The sequence below is a fragment of the Euprymna scolopes genome, chromosome 45, assembly GCF_053919585.1.
Source record: "Euprymna scolopes isolate OS-2025 chromosome 45, ASM5391958v1, whole genome shotgun sequence".
NCBI lineage: Eukaryota > Metazoa > Mollusca > Cephalopoda > Sepiida > Sepiolidae > Euprymna > Euprymna scolopes.
The window spans coordinates 37,521,471-37,541,268 of NC_136526.1; the positions used below are offsets into that span (position 1 = coordinate 37,521,471).

The 19,798-nt window shown below is 33.2% G+C and overlaps 1 protein-coding gene across 1 annotated transcript in view; it reads left to right on the forward strand.

The window, feature by feature from the left end:
• The window catches only part of LOC145269453 (stromelysin-2-like), a 222,416-nt gene that overhangs the window by 76,196 nt on the left and 126,422 nt on the right, over positions 1–19,798 (forward strand). The window contains exons 7-8 of the mRNA XM_080125129.1: positions 3,155–3,409; positions 6,182–6,457. Of these exons, the coding sequence (XP_079981255.1) occupies positions 3,155–3,409; positions 6,182–6,457 (531 nt within the window). The remainder of the gene's footprint in view (positions 1–3,154; positions 3,410–6,181; positions 6,458–19,798) is intronic.

The following is a 19,798-nucleotide window of genomic DNA, read 5'->3' on the forward strand; positions in this document are numbered from 1 at the left end:
CTTAAGTGGGCGGTTCATCAGGAATTTGTTTATGTTGGGCTTGAAGACATCCAAGTTGTAGTCATGTGGGAAACAGGCAAACGGAAAAGAGTTCCACAGGCGTGCACTTCTAAGAAAGAAGCGTTGTTCATGGAATCTACGTTTTGATTTAGACACAGATAAAGAATGGGGAAAATTACTGACAGTGGTTTCAGCTAGACGGGTGTTTATCGCTTGATAGATTGGCGAGTGTGGGGGGGGGCAGAGATTGAATGTATAGCCTCTTAATTTCTGAAATATATCACATGTACCCAGTGTTGCATTAATGAAAGTAAATATTTTGCTTTCGATTTGTGTATCCTAACCAATCATCAGACAAAATTTCGACTCGATAATAAAATCTTTAGATACCCTGGGACTTAATAAGTTAATTTGAACTAATTTAAATCTTAATAAGTTAATTTGACCTAATTGAAATCTTAATAAGTTAATTTGAACTAATTTAAATCTTAATAAGTTAATTTGAACAAATTGAAATCTTAACAAGTTAATTTGAACAAATTGAAATCTTAATAAGTTAATTTAAACAAATTGAAATCTTAATAAGGTAATTTGAATTAATTGAAATCTTAATTAGTTAATTTGAACTAATTGAAATCTTAATAAGTTAATTTGAACAAAGTGAAACTTTAATAAGTTAATTTGAACTAATTGAAATTTTAATAAGTTAATTTGAACTAATTGAAATCTTAATAAGTTAATTTGAACTAATTGAAATCTTAATAAGTTAATTTGAAATAATTTAAATCTTAATAAGTTAATTTGAACTAATTGAAATCTTAATAAGTTAATTTGAACAAATTGAAATCTTAACAAGTTAATTTGAACTAATGTAAATCTTAATAAGTTAATTTGAACTAATTAAAATCTTAATAAGTTAATTTGAACTAATTAAAATCTTAATAAGTTAACTTGAACTAATTAAAATCTTAATAATTTAATTTGAACTAATTGAAATCTTAATAAGTTAATTTGAACTAATTAAAATCTTAATAAGTTAATTTGAACTAATTGAAATCTTAATAAGTTAATTTGAACTAATTAAAATCTTAATAAGTTAATTTGAACTAATTAAAATCTTAATAAGTTAACTTGAACTAATTAAAATCTTAATAAGTTAATTTGAACTAATTAAAATCTTAATAAGTTAATTTGAACTAATTAAAATCTTAATAAGTTAATTTGAACTAATTAAAATCTTAATAAGTTAATTTGAACTAATTAAAATCTTAATAAGTTAACTTGAACTAATTAAAATCTTAATAAGTTAACTTGAACTAATTGAAATCTTTATAAGTTAATTTGAACTAATTAAAATCTTAATAAGTTAATTTGAACAAATTGAAATCTTAATAAGTTAATTTGAACTAATTGAAATCCTACTAAGTTAATTTGAACTAATTGAAATCTTAATAAGTTAATGTGAACTAATTGAAATCTTAACAAGTTAATTTGAACTAATTGAAATCTTAATAAGTTAATTTGAACTAATTGAAATCTCACCAAGTTAATTTGAACTAATTGAAATCTTAATTAGTTAATTTGAACTAATTGAAATCTTAATTAGTTAATTTGAACTAATTGAAATCTTAATTAGTTAATTTGAACTAATTAAAATCTTAATAAGTTAATTTGAAGTAATTGAAATCTTAATTAGTTAATTTGAACTAATTGAAATCTTAATTAGTTAATTTAAACTAATTAAAATCTTAATAAGTTAATTTAAACTAATTGAAATCTTAATAAGTTAATTTGAACAAATTGAAATCTTAATAAGTTAATTTGAACAAAGTGAAATCTTAATAAGTTAATTTGAACTAATTGAAATCTTAGTAAGTTAATTTGAATTAATTGAAATCTTAATAAGGTAATTTGAACTAATTGAAATCTTAATAAGTTAATTTGAACCAATTGAAATCTTAATTAGTTAATTTGAACTTATTAAAATCTTAATAAGTTAATTTGAACTAATTAAAATCTTAATAAGTTAATTTGAACTAATTAAAATCTTAATTAGTTAATTTGAACGAATTGAAATCCTAATAAGTTAATTTGAACAAATTGAAATCTTAATTAGTTAATTTGAACTAATTGAAATCTTAATTAGTTAATTTGAACTAATTGAAATCTTAATAAGTTAATTTGAACAAATTGAAATCTTAATTAGTTAATTTGAACAAATTGAAATCTTAATAAGTTAATTTGAACTAATTGAAATCTTAATTAGTTAATTTGAACTAATTGAAATCTTAATTAGTTAATTTGAACTAATTGAAATCTTAATTAGTTAATTTGAACTAATTGAAATCTTAATTAGTTAATTTGAACTAATTGAAATCTTAATAAGTTAATTTGAAATAATTTAAATCTTAATAAGTTAATTTGAACTAATTGAAATCTTAATTAGTTAATTTGAACTAATTGAAATCTTAATTAGTTAATTTGAACTAATGTAAATCTTAATAAGTTAATTTGAACTAATGTAAATCTTAATAAGTTAATTTGAACTAATTGAAATCTTAATTAGTTAATTTGAACAAATTGAAATCTTAATAAGTTAATTTGAACTAATTGAAATCTTAATTAGTTAATTTGAACAAATTGAAATCTTAATTAGTTAATTTGAACAAATTGAAATCTTAATTAGTTAATTTGAACTAATGTAAATCTTAATAAGTTAATTTGAACTAATTGAAATCTTAATAAGTTAATTTGAACTAATTGAAATCTTAATAAGTTAATTTGAACTAATTGAAATCTTAATAAGTTAATTTGAACTAATTGAAATCTTAATTAGTTAATTTGAACTAATTAAAATCTTAATAAGTTAATTTGAACTAATTGAAATCTTAATAAGTTGATTTGAACTAATTTAAATCTTAATAAGTTAATTTGAACAAATTGAAATCTTAATTAGTTAATTTGAACTAATTGAAATCTTAATAAGTTAATTTGAACTAATGTAAATCTTAATAAGTTAATTTGAACTAATTGAAATCTTAACAAGTTAATTTGAAGTAATTAAAATCTTAATAAGTTAATTGGAACTAATTTAAATCTTTTGTCACACACAATTTTCTTTCGCAACTTATCTTATATCTTTGTTTTCATTCAGGTAACATATTGGCCCATTCTTTCTTCCCGGGTTCGGGCCCTCATGAAGGCAGTGCCCATTTTGATGATACAGAACGATGGTCATTGGACGAGGACGGCGTTGACCTTCTACATGTGGCCACTCACCAGCTCGGTCATGTTCTTGGATTAGGCCATTCAACTACACCCAACGCTGTCATGCAACCTTTCTACAAAGGATTTGATGCAAACTTTGAACTCAACACGGACGACGTGGAGGCGATACAAAACCTTTACGGTAGGAGAAGGGTTTTATAAGGATATTTTTACGAGATTTTTTTTATTAAAGTTACTTTTGTTTATAGTCAGATCTTTGACGTTTATTTATTACTAGCGAGGGTAACCGGCGTTGCCCGGGTGTTTGGGAGGGGGAGGAGGTAAAAAAAAAGTAAGTATGAGGATCGAACCCGAACCCTTGAGGCAAAGTTGTGTAAAAAAAAGAAAAAAAACGTGCGATGTTAACCATTCCCCACCGCGAGATGCTAACGGAAACACATTTGAATTTATTTAATTACTTGGATTTAGCAGGTGCTCATTTTAATGAGTTAATGAGGTAAAGTTTGACTGCGGGATAGTATTCATTTACTACTGAACGCTTTTTTCCCCCACCCCCAAGATATTACAGGATAAAGACTAACCCACATGCGGCGAGCGACAAATATTGAATATTTATCTTCCCGAAATCGAGCAAATTAAATAGACAGGCGAGCTTCGTTGTTAACTGTGAGATATTACGATTTATATGTGATATAAAAAGTTTTAAAAAGTTGTGAACCGACCGACCGCTTCTCTGAAAGAAACCTTTTGTAGACACACAGAAAAAGCGAACACACATACATACATACATACATACATTTTCGCTTTTATGTTTATAGACTAGTGAGGGTATTTGGTGTTGCCCGGGTGTTTAGGTGATGTAGTAGCGGGGGTGGGGAATGAAAACAACAGTAGGCAGAGGTGTTAAAATAAAAGTGATAGTAGGCAGGCAGGCTCGAACTCGTAATGCAAAGGAGAACAAAAAAGTTTAAAAGAACATGACGTCTTAGCCGCTGACCGTAAATTCAGAATGTTAAATTTAAGCATAGTTAATTCAACTGATACAATTTCTTGCGGAAATGGCAACGCAAAAACCTACCCCCTTCCTTGTAGAAAACTGCCCAGTTGAGGGTGATTAATATTTGGGGCCAATTTTTCGATATTTGTCGTCCGAGACGTTGAGCTTCAACACGATACTGATCTCGTCATGATCCGTTGCGCCAGTCGAAAGTTTTTGGCAGAGAAATAACATACATACATTCACACAAACCGACGATTGAGATTTATATTATAGACTAGCCTGGGTGCCTGGCGTTGCCCGGGTGTTTGGGGGGGCGGTGTTGAGCAAAAAAAATGTGTTAGAAGGCAGGCGGCCTCAAACCTATACCGTGAAGGAGGAAAAGAATGTGAAAAAAAAAGGTGACGTTTTTGCCGTTGCGTCCATCGCAAACCAGAAGTGGCGAAGGCTTAAATTAAGGCTAGTCAATCGAAAAGAGATGACTTTCGAAAATATCGGTGAAAAAAGCGACCCCTCCTTGTAGAAAAGTGACAAGTTGAGAATAAAGGAATTAATGTTTTTAACCAAATTTTCGATATTTGTCGTCCGAAGGGTCCAGCTTCAAACTGATACCAACCTCGTGAAAATCCGTCTCAAACTCAGAAGCACAAAAAACGAAACGAGTCATTGAAGCTGACTTTCCATTGTACCCAAAGCTTTTCGGAGCAAATGTGGACTTTGCGTGCTTAATTGATCAGAGTAGATCGAACAGAATTTTAAATCATTATTCCATATTTATTTCTTATGCAGTAAATAAATAAATACAATAAATTAATCAAATAAAGTACAAGTGAATTAAATAGATTTAAATTTAAAAAAATGAATTAAATAAATAAATTTTAAAATGAATTAAATAAATTTAAAAAGTGAATTACATGAAAATAAATCTAATAAATAAACGTTGGGTCGATTTTAACAGTAATAATAACTTTATGTGTAATAATGACTTGTGTGATAGTATCATATGGCAGGATGGAACAATGAAATTGTCGTCTTAGAAAAGACGACATGATTCCATTTCCATTTGATAAAAACCGTTTTTTTTTTTTTGTGGTGCAGACCATCTTCTAGTTGGCCAGTTGTGTACAAATCCCAAGAGCGATAGGAGCCTTCTATCATGTCTGAATGTGACACAATGTTCAACGAACAAGATTAGAGATGCGCCGCTGTACAACGCATGCTCTCTACCGATACAAGTTATGAAAAGAAGACTATTGCCAACATCCTCAAAATGAAAATCCGGACGATTCAAGGCTTGAGGGCATAGTTCAATGCATCGGACGACCCTTTATAGTCTTTGGTGTGGTTTCAAGAAAGGGCCACATCATGCCACCTCACGTCTTTGAAGTCAGCTTGAAAGTCAACACCAAAGTGTACTTGGATGTACTGAAGAGGGTGGTGATCCCTTGGTGTAATCAGGTGGCTACTGGCAGACCCTGGGTGCGGCAGTAGGACTTGACGCTAGCCCACAAGTCCAAAGATATCCAGGCTTGGCTTCAGAAGGAGTACTATGACTTTATACCCTTCTCTCACTGGCCTCCTCGCCTTCCCCGACCTGAACCCACTCGACTACTTCGTTTGGTCAAGAACATCACCAACATGACCTCCTACAACACCAAAGCCAGCCTGATCGCCACCATCTGCCAAATGTTCAGTGAGTTCTCGCTAGCGCTTGTGGAAAGGCATCCTCCCTCCTCTCGGATCCATATCGAGGCAATGATTGAGACAGAACGCAACTGCATTGAATAGATGTCAGCTCTACTACATTGAATCAAGTTACCTGGATTGATTTTTTCAATAAAAGTTTTAAAATAAAGCTGAGGTGTTGTTTTCTTTAGGGCGACACTTTTATTGTTCCACATTATATTTAAAATAATAATGCTTTCTAATTAATGGCAATCATTTTTTTTTTTTTAGGTGCTCGGTACACAACCGCTAAACCAAGCAGAGACTCGCCAGAAAAGACCACTTCAACTCCGAATCCCAAAACTTTGTTGTCGAGTAGGTCTGAGGGATCTGAGAAAAAGTCAGTGGAAACACGCCAACCTCAGATTACATCGAAGAAATCGAAAGGACCACAGGGGAAACCAAACTCAAAGTCCGCAAAAACATCAGTCAAAAAAAACAAAAAATCCTCAAAGAATTCCGGCAAAAAAACAATCTGCAAATTAAAATTTGATGCCATTATCGTTGGTAAGAAGAATGCATTACATTTAGCTGAAAATTGAAAAAAGATTTATTGAATTAACTAAATTTATTTGATTTATTAATAAATTATTTTTTTAAATTTATTTATTTAATTTATTTATTCAATTTAATTCATTCCTTGATTTATTTTACTGATTTAATTAATTTTTAATTAATTTATTTATTTTTTTATGCTGTTTATTTTTTTTAGATTTATTTATTCAATTTATTTTTAAGTTTATTCATTTAATTCATTTTTGAAATTTATTTTAATTTTTGCAATTTATTTAATTTATTTATTCAATTTAATTCATTCCTTGATTTATTTTACTTATTTAATTAATTTTTAATTTATTTATTTATTTTTTTATGCTGTTCATTTTTTTTAGATTTATTTATTTAATTTATTTTTAAGTTTATTCATTTAATTCATTTTTGCAATTTATTTTTATTTTTGCAATTTATTTAATTTATTTATTGTATTCATTCATTTAATTAAAATTCAACCACCAGAGGATATTCTTTATCTCTAAAAATCTAATATCAAACCATGTATGGAGTATTGTTGTCATATTTGCGTTGGTGAATCTGCGTCTCATTTGAAGGTTTTTGATAAATTACAGAAACGTATCTGTAATTTGATTGGCTCCTACGCTTTTTTCTTCTTTGCAACCTCTCTCTCACAGGAAAAATATGTAAATATGTGAAAGTAGTGTATTTTTTTTTCTTTTCGTTAAAAAAATGACTAAAATCTAATGAGCGAAACCGTACAAAACATTGCTGGTCATTTGTATATTTATTTGTTTATTTTTGGCAGACTGTTATCTTCATCTTCAGGGGTCTCCTTGGACCTCTATTGTTCCTAATATTTATTAATGACCTCCCCGACAAAACTGCCTCTGAGTTGGGTATATATGCTGATGACACCACACTCTATAACAGGCATGACAGGAAAACAAATGAACACATAGCTAAAGAAATGGCAGAAACACTAGAGGATGACCTCCAATCTGTAGTAGAATGGGGACATAAATGGATGATCACATTCAATGCTGCCAAGACTGAACTGGTTTCCTTCAATAATTACAAGAAACCTTCTCTGCCACCAATAGCAATGGCCAGTGACTCCCTATCTGAGAGCACATCTTTCAAACTGCTTGGCCTAACGTTCACAGGAAATATGAGTTGGAACAATTATACTGAAAACATTGCCAGGGCCGCTGCGAAGGAGGTAGGTTTTCTCTACCATGCTACAAAACTACTGACACCTGAAAGTATCCTGTACCTCTATAAGGCCACCATTCGCCCATGTATGGAGTATTGCTGTCACATTTGGGCTGGTGCATCTGCTGCTAGTCTCTCGCTCCTAGACAAGGTTCAAAAGAGAGTCGCCAATCTGATAGGCCCTGAACTGGCATCTAAGCTTCAGCCTCTGTCCCATCAACGAAACGTTGCATCCCTCTGCCTGTTCTACAAGTATTTTAATGGTGAATGCTCTGACGAACTGCAGACACTTGTGCCCCCACGACATAAATACCCCCGACAAACCTGACAAGCAGCTAAATCCCACCCCCACACAGTAGAGATCCCTAGATGTAAAAGATCTTTCTACTCCAGTAGTTTCTTCCCCAGAACCGCTAGACTCTGGAATTCCATTCCAGGTCCCTGCTTCCCTAACTGTACTGACATGCAGAAGTTCAAATGTAACGTGAACCGACATCTTGCTGCTCAACTCCCTACATAGTGTCCCAGTAGTTGCTGCCCGTGATAGTAGACCCCTACACCAAAGTGGCAATGTGCCTTGTTTGGGGTGAAAATGTAATAATAAAAAAAAAATTGTCGTTCGTATTTACACGGGACAGGGTTAGACATCAGGGTTGTTTTTTAACGGGGAGAAAAGGAACAAAAATTTAAAATTGTCTCAGTCGTGAAGGACTTCTCCTCCACTGACAGCGAACAAGAAATTGAAGTACAACATCTGAAGAACAGATACTACACTGCGATCTCGACCCAATTGTTGTTCTACCATGTTTTGGGCCAACTCATCCTTTCAAAGGATTCCAAAAAATGAAACTAAAAATAATATATGATACCATTCGGTACGGACTCAACAATGGAAGACCAGATATTATCAGGCAGATAAGAACACAAGATTGGATTTATAAAACTATAAAAGTCAAACTTGATCGCACTTCAGGGCTTTTCGCACAGTGGATAGAGGCAGTGAGTCTCTATGGTTCCAGGTGATGATTGTCTGAAGATAGCGGTTTCAATCCTACCCAAAGCAGGCCAGTGGATTTGGAACTTGGTGAAACAACAAGAATTATAGAAGGCAATAATTACTGGGGATATAGTTGCAGGCTCAACATGCCTATCCCATTGCGGTTAACCATTTGAAGAAGGCCAGAGGATGAGTTGGCTGAAACGCGTTGAAACAACAACTACTATTAAGATGAGAATAACAGTCCGCAAAAGAACAACTACACAAATTATGAAGTCTCATCTCAAAGAATTAAAAAAAGAAACAAAAAATAAAATAAAATTATAACTTTCAGGTAATTTCTTTCATTTTGACCCGCATGGTTCTAGAAAATCAGCTACCTCATTCGAAAACTTTGGAAACCACTGAAGTAATGTCACTTACTGAAATCTAATATATAAACGACTATATGTTTGTCTGTCTATCGATCTGTCTGTCGGTTTGTCTGTCTGTCTCCATATTTTCAAACTCTATCTCCTCCAAAACTAAAAGTCATAGAACGGCGCTAGAGGCCTCAACTGATTGCATTTTTTACGGGCCGTTCGTTTAATGGTCTTTAGCGGGTTAAAATAGTTTTTAAGGGGTCAAAAATGGTTAAAATAGTTTTTAAGGGGTCAAAAACGGTTAAAATAGTTTTTAAGGGGTCAAAAATGGTTAAAATAGTTTTTAATGGGTCAAAAATGATTAAAATAGTTTTTCAGGGGTCTAAAATGGCTAAAATAGTTTTTAAGGGGTCAAAAATGGTTAAAATAGTTTTTAATGGGTCAAAAATGATTAAAATAGTTAAAATTAAAATGGGTCAAAATTGGAAAAAATAAATAAACATTTTGTACATTGGAAAAAATAAATAAACATGTTGTACATTCATCTTAGTTTATTTTTAATTTTTAATCAGTTCATATGCGTGTCACGTTGGCACAGTGGTAACGTCACCAGCTTTGAATGTTACAGTTTCGCTGGCAACTAAATAATTTTTTTCACTTTTGAAATCACGACTCTATAATAGTATATACGAAATGTGGACAAATTAAATTATCATATTTAAGCGTATTTAATGCCCGGGCCAAGCCAGGTGCTCCACCACACTAGTATAAAAATTATTTATTTACAATATTTCGCTTCGTTTCACTTTAACTCTGTGGCATTTTTACACAGAGCACCACTTCCGATTTGTTAAACTCGATTTTGTAAACATATATATATATATATGTATGTATATATATATATATATATATATATACATATATATATATATACATATATATATATATATATATATATATAAAACAACATAATATACTAATATACATATATACATATATATATATATACATACATACATACATACATATATATATATATATATATATATATATATATATATATATATATATATAAAAACAAAATAAAACTATTTTTATCGCTTATGCATATTTTTTTATCGCATTATGTTGTCTGACGTCGAGTTGTTTGCAATAGCCACAAAATATTCTGAACATTACAATTTGAAATACAATATACTGAGAAATAGACTTAAATAATTATTCCTTAAATCTCATTTTCGGTGTCTTTAAAAATGTCACATTCCTTTCTGGATTGGAATGTTCCAGTTGAAGAATTTTGATTCTAAAGAAATCCACACGGCTAAAGCTTGCTATCTCAACCAATCTATCTATATATCTATATATCTATAAAAGTTAACGTGTCTGTCTGTCTGTCTGTCTGTCTGTCTGTCTGTCTGTGTACATTTCCCTACGCAATAACTCTGTCAATTTTTAGTCTATACACTCGAAATTTGAAATACCGGGTACTGAGATTTGGGAAAATCGATGTGACGGGTGTCAGCCAGAAATTTGGCTGTTAAGGGGTCAAATTTCAACGATTTGACCTCTAAGAACTCTACCAAACTCCTCCAACAATTTTGGGTCTAGACACTTGAAATTTTAGATATAGGTTCCTTGAACCTGGATCTAATTTAATAAAGTGATTTGAGCCCGAAACTAAAAATTTTAAGGGGTCATAATAGGGGTCAAATTAAAAAAAAAATTTACTCTTTTTTTTTTGTTTGCTCAGCATACACCTCCAAACACCCGGGCAACGCCGGGCTGAAATGCTAGTATATCTATAAAAGTGAACATGTCTGTCTGTCTGTCTGTCTGTCTGTCTGTGTACATTTCCCTACTAAATAACTCTGTCAATTTTCGGTCTACAGACTCGAAATTTTACATACGGAGTATTGAGATTTGGGAAAATCTTTTTAATTGGGTTTCGGACAGAAATTTTGCTGTTAAGGGGTAAAAGTTTAACGATTTGACCTTTGAAAACTCTACCAAACTCCTCTGCCAATTTTTGGTCTAAACACTTGAAATGTTATATATAGTTTACTTGGACATCGATCTAACTTACTAACTTTATTTGAGCCCAAAACAATAAATGTTAAGGGGTCAAAATTGGGGTCAAAGTTTTAAAAAATTCATCTTTGCGGTCCTAACGAATAAGTAAGCCAATTTTTGGTCTAAACATTTGAAATTTTACATAAAGTGTATTCAGACATAGGGCAAGCTCTTTAATTTTTTTTTTCTGAAAATTTGGCTTCCATAGGGCTCAAAGCTCAAAAGATTTTACCTTTGCGGTCTCTAGCAAACTATTAAAGCTATTTTGGGTCTAAACATGTGACATTTTAAATGAAGGGTATTCAGACATGCAGCAAGCTTTTTAATCAGCTTTTGGGTGAAAAATTTGGCTGGCAAGAGGCCAAAGTTTACAGAGTTGACGTTTGCAGACTCTACCAAACTCCTCCACCGTTTGGGTGTAAACAGTTAAAATTTTCGATGTAGGTTACTTGGACAAGAGTCAAACATTTTAATTTAATTTGAGCCAAAAAGAATAAATGTTAAGGGTTTATTGAGATTGTCGGACTGACTTCCTCATCTTGGTTGTTATAACGTTTCGGCCGTTTTACCCTCCGGCCTTCATCAGCTGTTTTGTATCGAACTGGGGAACCGTTTGTTAGGAGTCTTGAACCCAACCCTTTATTATTATTACGGGGGTACCGTTTTCGGACTCCAGCTAGGCTCTGGGACATAGTTGCTGATTATCTGTTTTGAATGTTACTTTTCACTGCCTTCATTCAGGATTGAACTCAGCACCTTTGAATAACTGTAAACTTTGATACAACGTCTAGGACCACTCGGCCATATGTCATTAGGACCCCCGTAATAATAATAACGGGTTGGGTCCGAGATTCCTAACAAACGGTTCCCCAGTTCGATACAAAACACCTGATGAAGGCCAGAGGGTAAAATGGCTGAAACGTTATAACAACCAAGATGAGGAAGTCAGTCCGACAATCTCAATAAATGAAAACACCTCATCTCAAAAATACAGGCAATTACTAAATGTTACGGGTGTTAAAATTGGGGTCAAAGTTAAAAAGAAATTTGACGCCTGCGGTCTTTACCAACCTTTTCTTTATGGTAGTAAAGGAAGCCTATTACATAGAAAGGCATTACCGTACATATTCCCACTTGTTAATATATACATATGCACATACAATTATTAACAGTACATAGGGCCCGAGCAAAGCCGGGCGCAATTGCTAGTATATATATATATAAGTGAAATTTCTGTCTGTGTGTGTACGTTTCCCTACCAAACTACTCTGTCATTTTTCAGTCTATGAATTCGATATTTGACATAACAGATATTGAGATTTGGGAAAATCTTTTTAATCGGTTTTTGGTCAGAAATTATGATGGTCAAGGGGTCAAAGTTCAACGATTTGAACTTTGAGAACTCTACCAAACTCCTCCGCCAATTTTTGGGTCTAAACACTTGAAATTTTAGATGTAGGTTACTTGGACATGGATCAAACTTTTTAATTTGATTTGAGCCCAGAACAATAAATGTTAAGGGGTCAAAATTGGGGTCAAACTTAAAAGCAAGTTGACGTCTGCAGTCTATACCAAATTACTAAGCCAATGTTTGGTCTAAACATTTTAAATTTTACACAAAGTATATTCAGATGTAGGGCAAGCTATTTACTCGATTTTTGACCAAAAATTTGGCTGTCAAGGGTTCAAAGTTCAAAAGATTTGACCTTCGCGGTCTCTAGCAAACTATTCAGCCATTTTGGGTCTAAACATTTGAAAATTTACATAAAGGTATTCGGACATGCAGCAAGCTTTTTAATCGGTTTTTGGGCGAAAATTTAGTCAAAGTTGAAAGAGTTGACCTTTGCAGACTCTACCAAACTCCTCTGCCAATTTTGGGTCTAAGCATTTGAAATTTTAGATGTAGGTCACCTGGACAAGAATAAAACATTTTGATATATACATACATATGCACGTAAAGTTATGAACAATACATAGTCAAAAAAAAAAAAAAAAAAGCTGAGCTGAACTGATATGTTTATATATGTTTATGGAAAAATACGCTTATCCAATTATATTTCACCTTTTATTCATACCAATCCTTTAATTCATGAAGTTCGATGTAACTATAGAGCATATACAAATAAATGACAAAAAGTCTATATTTCAAATGTCAAGATGCTGTCTATCTTACCATTCATTACTATAAACTGCACGCCTGTGGAACTCTGTTCCGTCTGCTTGCTTCCCTCCTGACTACAACTTGGATGTTTTCAAGTCCAACGTAAACAAATTCCTGATGAACCGCCCCCTTAAGTAGACACTTTAAATATCCACACTAACGTACTGTACTTACAATAACCCTTATCCCTGAGTGGCTTCCGGGCCTTGATAAGTGGTCACCACCTTGTAAAAAAAAAGAAGCATGTTAAAACGTACAATTCTTCACCTGTTTTGTAGCGCTGAATCATACATGTAATTATTATGTCAATTTTTTTATATATATATACATATATATTTATATATATATATATACATACATATTTATATATATATATATATATATACATATTATGTTGTTTTTTTTAACTATATATATATATATATATACATATATATATACATACACACACACACACATATATATATATATATATATATATATGTTTTAAGAAAAATAGAAAAACCGAATGAAATTATTAACTATAACTATATATATATATATATATATATATATATATATATGATTAGTTTTTTTGGAAAAAGAATTCCAGCAGAGTGCTCAATTAAAAGGAAAATCCAAATTTTAAGAGCGTACTTATATTTTGTGTACAGAAAGTTGTTAGTTGAGACAGGTCATTGGTACCGTCGGTTTCAAGCCCGATAATAAGGCCCGTTTAAGGTATCCTTATCGAGCTCTCTTCAGCCAATATTCGTCTATCTTATAACCGGAAGTGTGGCTGAAGAGAGCTCGATAAGGATACCTTAAACGGGCCTTATTATCGGGCTTGAAACCGACGGTACCAATGACCTGTCTCAACTAACAACTTTCTGTACACAAAATATATATATATATATATATATATATATATATATATATATATATATATATATATATAGTAATTTATAAAATATATATGGCGATTAAGCAACACTGAATATTCTGCGTTTCATCCACTATAGGATTCGTCAGGCTTATGCGCATAAGCCTGACAAATCCTATAGTGGATGAAACGCAGAATATTCAGTGTAGCTTAATCGCCATATATATTTTATAAATTACTAACTAGCTCTACCTACGTATTGAGCACTTTTGAAGTAAATACTTAAAGTTTACGCATAAATCTATACTTTCGTATATTAAATTTATGTGAGTAAATGAAGTAGTTATATATATATATATATATATATATATATATAAAATAAAAATTACAATTAAATTTACTAAAATGATCCAAGATGGTAAAATTAAAGTATATTATAAATATTAAAGAATTAATATTTATAAAGTAATCTCAGCCAGATGTAAAAGCTTGGTAAAACCAAATAGGAGATAGAGCTTATAATACGAGCAAACAAGTTAATAAAATATATTAAAAAACACTTTGAAATGAGTTAAAATATATTTAATCTGATCCAATTCCGCATTTTGCTAATTTCTACCCCCTGATAAGAAGGAAAGTATTTCTTCTAAACTCCGCGGATTAAGGACTATCCACTTATCTAGTATTTCCTTTTCAGATTAAATACAGGGTGGGCCAAAATAAAGGTCCTATCTTTAAATTTGAATAACTTCCACAAAATAAAAGTTAAACTCACCAAACTTTATGTGTATGTAGACTGATTCTTCCGAGATGTTTTTGAAATAAACAAAACAAATTTTGGCCGAAAAACACTTCTTTAAACTTACATGAATTTATGAATTTTTTCAAAATAGGACCCTTATTTTGGCCCACCTTGTATGTTTTTAACTCATTTCAAAGTGTTTTTTAACATGTTTTATTAACTGTTTGCTCGTATATATATATATATATATATATATATATATATATATATATATATATATATATATATATATATATATATTTAATGAAGCTAATAAAAATATATGTTTTACAAAGCAAACCTATCAAGATAGAAATAGCTCTACACGGTTTTGAAATCAGATAATACAATTCAATTACAAAGATGATGAATAAATGTTATATATAACTTTATTATATCATCAGATCCATAAGGAAAGAAGAGTATAATTTAAGCTAAATGTTCCTCATCACATCCAAATGTATTATGTCTATAGTATTAGCTGCTACCTTATTTAATTTTAGCACGACATTTTAGACATATTTAGTCATCATAATACAAGCCTACATTTTATCCTAGGAGTGCCATCATCACAATCATCCCATCTTTATAGGAAGTAGTTACTATTTTTCTCTCTAATTCTAAAGTCCTCTCACTGACACCGGGTATAAATATACACCTTCTACATATACTGTCCTGTCTCTCTTCGTAACTGGATTGTAAGCTCATAGATAACCCTTTACCTTTCCTTTTCACAGTTAAAAAATAATATTTTTGTCTTTTACAAGTTCCGGCCATTCTCAGTGGCTGCCCTCCGACTAATCGCTTATTCGGGATTACACATTCTTATTAAATAAACAAACACGCTAAACCTTTACAAATATGGCCGCTCTCTCTCTATGTGCTACAATCGTTATAGCCAAATATAAATCAGCTGTTTTTTTTATTTATATGAATACAATGCTTTGTTTACTTATTTTACTGGTTATTACACTTTATGCTTACAGCATTGGAGGGTTTCGATAAGAGCGTGACAGTATGGACACTAATATACATGGAGATAGCTATAGAAAGTAAAAGAGAGAGAGAGAGGGGGGGCGTCATCAACATCGTAGCTGTGCTAAAGTAGACCACAAATAAACTTTCCTTAAAAAATGTTTTTATTATAGTTCGTTTAATACCATTTATTGCAGCTATATACTTTAATCAACTGTCGACGCAAGTAACGAACCCTGACAGTTTTCATCTTCAACTGGGCTGTTCTTTGCAAGGAAGGGTCAGTTTTTATGACCGCTTTGCGATACATACATTTGAAAGGCATTTGCAAAGTCATTCATGCCTTGCAATATGTATATTTTATAGGCGTTATTTCGAAACCCGTTTTATTTTTTATTTACTTTTCCTCCTAGCGTTATACGTTCGATCCTGGCTAATGTGGTTAATTTTTTTTTTTTTTGCACTCGCACGGATACTCATTACTATTTTCATCTTTTTAGGGGGTTGCTTAATTTTTTTTCTTAGGTCTTGCATGTGTAATAACTAATATTAAATATTTTCTTTTTATTTTTAAACACAAATAGGTCACAAATTGTTTTTGCCTGATTTCCACAGTTTTATTTTCTTTTAGGTATATATATTGAAAAATGTTTGTGAACAATATTTCTTACAAAATTCTAAAAAAAAAAATTCTTTTTCTATTGTCTAAAATATAAATTTAAATACGTGTATATATAAATAGGTTTATATATTGTTTATTTTTTTAAGCTTATTAAAAATGTCACTTTCTGAAATACTGTTTATATTTTTTTTACATGGGGGTCACCACTTATCAAGGCTCGAAGGCCACTCAGGGATAAGGGTCATTGCGTGTACAGTAATCAATGAGAAAGTATTGTAGTAATCATTAGTATTGGGGGTTTTGATAGAGTGTCTTACTTAAGGGGGCGGTTTGTCAGGAGTTTGTTTATGTTGGACTTGAAGACGTCCATGCTGTAGTCAGGTGGGAAACAGGCAAGCGGCAGAGAGTTCCACTGGCGTGCAGTTCTAAGAAAGAAGCTTTGCTCATGGAATCTACGTTTGGCTTTAGGCACAGATAAAGAGTGGGGAAAATTATTGACAGTAGTTTCAGCCAGACGGGTGTTTTTCGTGAAAGATTGGCGAGGGGGGGACGAGGGATTGGAGCTCAGACGAGTACTTGCCATGGAAATAGCGATAAAACAAAGAGAGGCTTGCAACGTCTCTTCTGTGGGCGAGAGGTTGCAGGGAAGAGAAAAGGGCATCCCCCACTAAGCCACGAAGTCTATTTTGTACTCTGTCAAGGCAGGATAGGCTGTTTTTAGCAGCTCCTGCTCAGATGTGGCAGCAGTACTCCATCCTTGGACGTACTTAGCTTTTATATAGATAGAGAATTGCATCAGTAGTGAGATATCTTCTGGAGCGGTAGAAGGATCCCACCATCTTTCCAGCGACCTTGGCAACAGATTTGATGTACATGTACCATTTTTACATGCTAACATACAGGTGACTACAGGAATTTAGTTCCTCTTAAGTAATAGAGGGTTCAAGAGTATTTTGCTTCCTAAACTCCAGTATTGCCAACAAAAATGCCATACCCTGAAACATACCCTGCCCGCCAAATTAGTATGCACGTGATGACCAACACTGCAACCACTTATTTTTTTGTTGGTTCATAATATTTGCATGTTCGAATCCTGATAGCTATTATCAAAATGACATTTCAGACAATTATTTTTCAACCCCAACCCCACTCACAAAATGGGGTGTCTATTCCGAAAGCTGTTCTCAACATGGGGAGGTTGAGGATGTCCATTCTGAAAGCCGTTCTTAACATGAGGAGGTTGGAGGTTGGGCAACAACAACAATAGTTGTACTTTCATTTTTTATGCCGGAGGTAGGGCATGCTACTATTGGGCAACGTCAGTAAACGGGCCCTGCTAGTACAAAATATGAAAAGAAAAAAAAAAAGCTGGCGTAAGAACATTTAGTTTAGAAATGAAGAATGCATAAAAATAAAAAAGTAAAAAAAAATATAAGAAGGAAACAGGGGTACGCGTATAGGAGGCTAAAATAAAAGGTGAAAAAGATGTATATCAGTAAATAATAGTTTAAATAATGGTAAAAAATAATGGGGATCACTTATTTATATTTTACTAGCGGGGGTACCCGGTGTTGCCCGGGTGTGTGTAGGTGGTGCAGTAAGGAATCCCGAAAAAAAAAAGTGGTAGTAACGGTGGGGGTAAAAATAACAGTAGGCAGCCCGGGGGGGGGGGTAAAAATATCAGTAGGCAACCCGGGGGTTGGGTGGGGTAAAAATATCAGTAGGCAGCCCGGGGGTGGGGGTGGGTAAAAATATCAGTAGATAGCCCAGGTGGTGGGTAAAAATATCAGTAGGCAGCCCGGGGTGGGGGTAAAAATATCATAGGCAGCCCGGGGGTGGGGTAGGAGGTGGGTAAAAATCAGTAGGCAGTCGGGGGGGGGGGGTAAAAATATCAGTAGGCAGCCCGGGGGTGGGGTAGGGGGTGGGTAAAAATATCAGTAGGCAGTCGGGAGGGGGGTAAAAATATCAGTAGGCAGCCCGAGGGGGGGGTAAAAATATCAGTAGGCAGCCCGGGGGTGGGGTAGGGGTGAATAAAAATATCAGTAGGCAGTCGGGGGGGGGGGGGTAAAAATATCAGTAGGCAGCCCGAGGGGGGGTAAAAATATCAGTAGGCAGCCCGGGGTGAGGGGTAAAAATATCAGTAGGCAGCCCGGGGGAGGGGGGTAAGAATATCAGTAGGCAGCCCGGGGGGGGGGGTTAAAATATCAGTAGGCAGCCCGGGGCGGGGGGGGGGGTTAAAAATATCAGTAGGCAGCCCGGGGGGTGGGTAAAAATATCAGTAGGCAGCCCGGGTGGAGAGAGGTGTTATTTAAAAAATGTGTAGTAGTTAGATATAACAAGGAGGAAGAGATAAATTTCGGATTTTGTCTTTATTTTAAAAACAAAATTTAACTGGTTTTACAAACTCATTTTTCCTGGCTCAAGCAATCCAATCCAACCTCAAAGGATAACTTGCCGGATCAGATTTTTTCTAGTTGTTTTATAATTTTATGAATATAGACATTGTGATGGGTGGGGGAGGTGTCTGTGTTCACGTCATCTATAATATAAATCTCACTTGTCTGTTTAAATGTATGCATGCATGTATGTATGTATATCTGCCTAAAACTTTCAACAGAAGCTACAGATTTTCACGTGATCGGTACTGTTTTGAAGCTCGGCCCTTCGGACGACAAATATAGAACAATTGGCAAACAACATTAATTCTTTCACCCCCAATTAGGCAGTTTCCTACAGGGAGGGTTGTTTTTTATGCTGACATTTTTTGCAAGTCATTCGACCCTCACGTCAATGACGTCGCATAAAAGGCGTTATTTCGACCGCCCGTGACGTCACAACCACGGTAAAAAAATAAAAATAAGAAAGTTTGATTTTTTTTTTTTTTTCACTCTTTTTCCTCTGGTGCATTACGAATTCGAACCTGCTTACTACTCGTATTTTTTTTTTTTTTGCGCTCACAGTTTTCCTTTTTTTTCCCTTTTTTTCTTTTTTCCTTTTTTTCTTTTTTCTTTTTGCTCACACATTCTAGAAGTGTAAGCCATGTTTAGTTTCAGAACAGTTTCTGATGGTTAGTTCTTCTACACAAGCCCTGGAGGTGACTGGTTTGCAGTAGACAGTTCTTGAGTTGGAATCCACAGAGCAAAAGATTCTTCCCGTGTTGACACGAAGAAAACATATGCGAAATTGCTACAGAAAAGGTTAAATATTTATGGAACAATTCTGGTTTCTGATTGGTTGGTAGCAGAACGTGAATTAATTTGATTCGTCAGTTCCTAACAGCATCGTTTATAAAT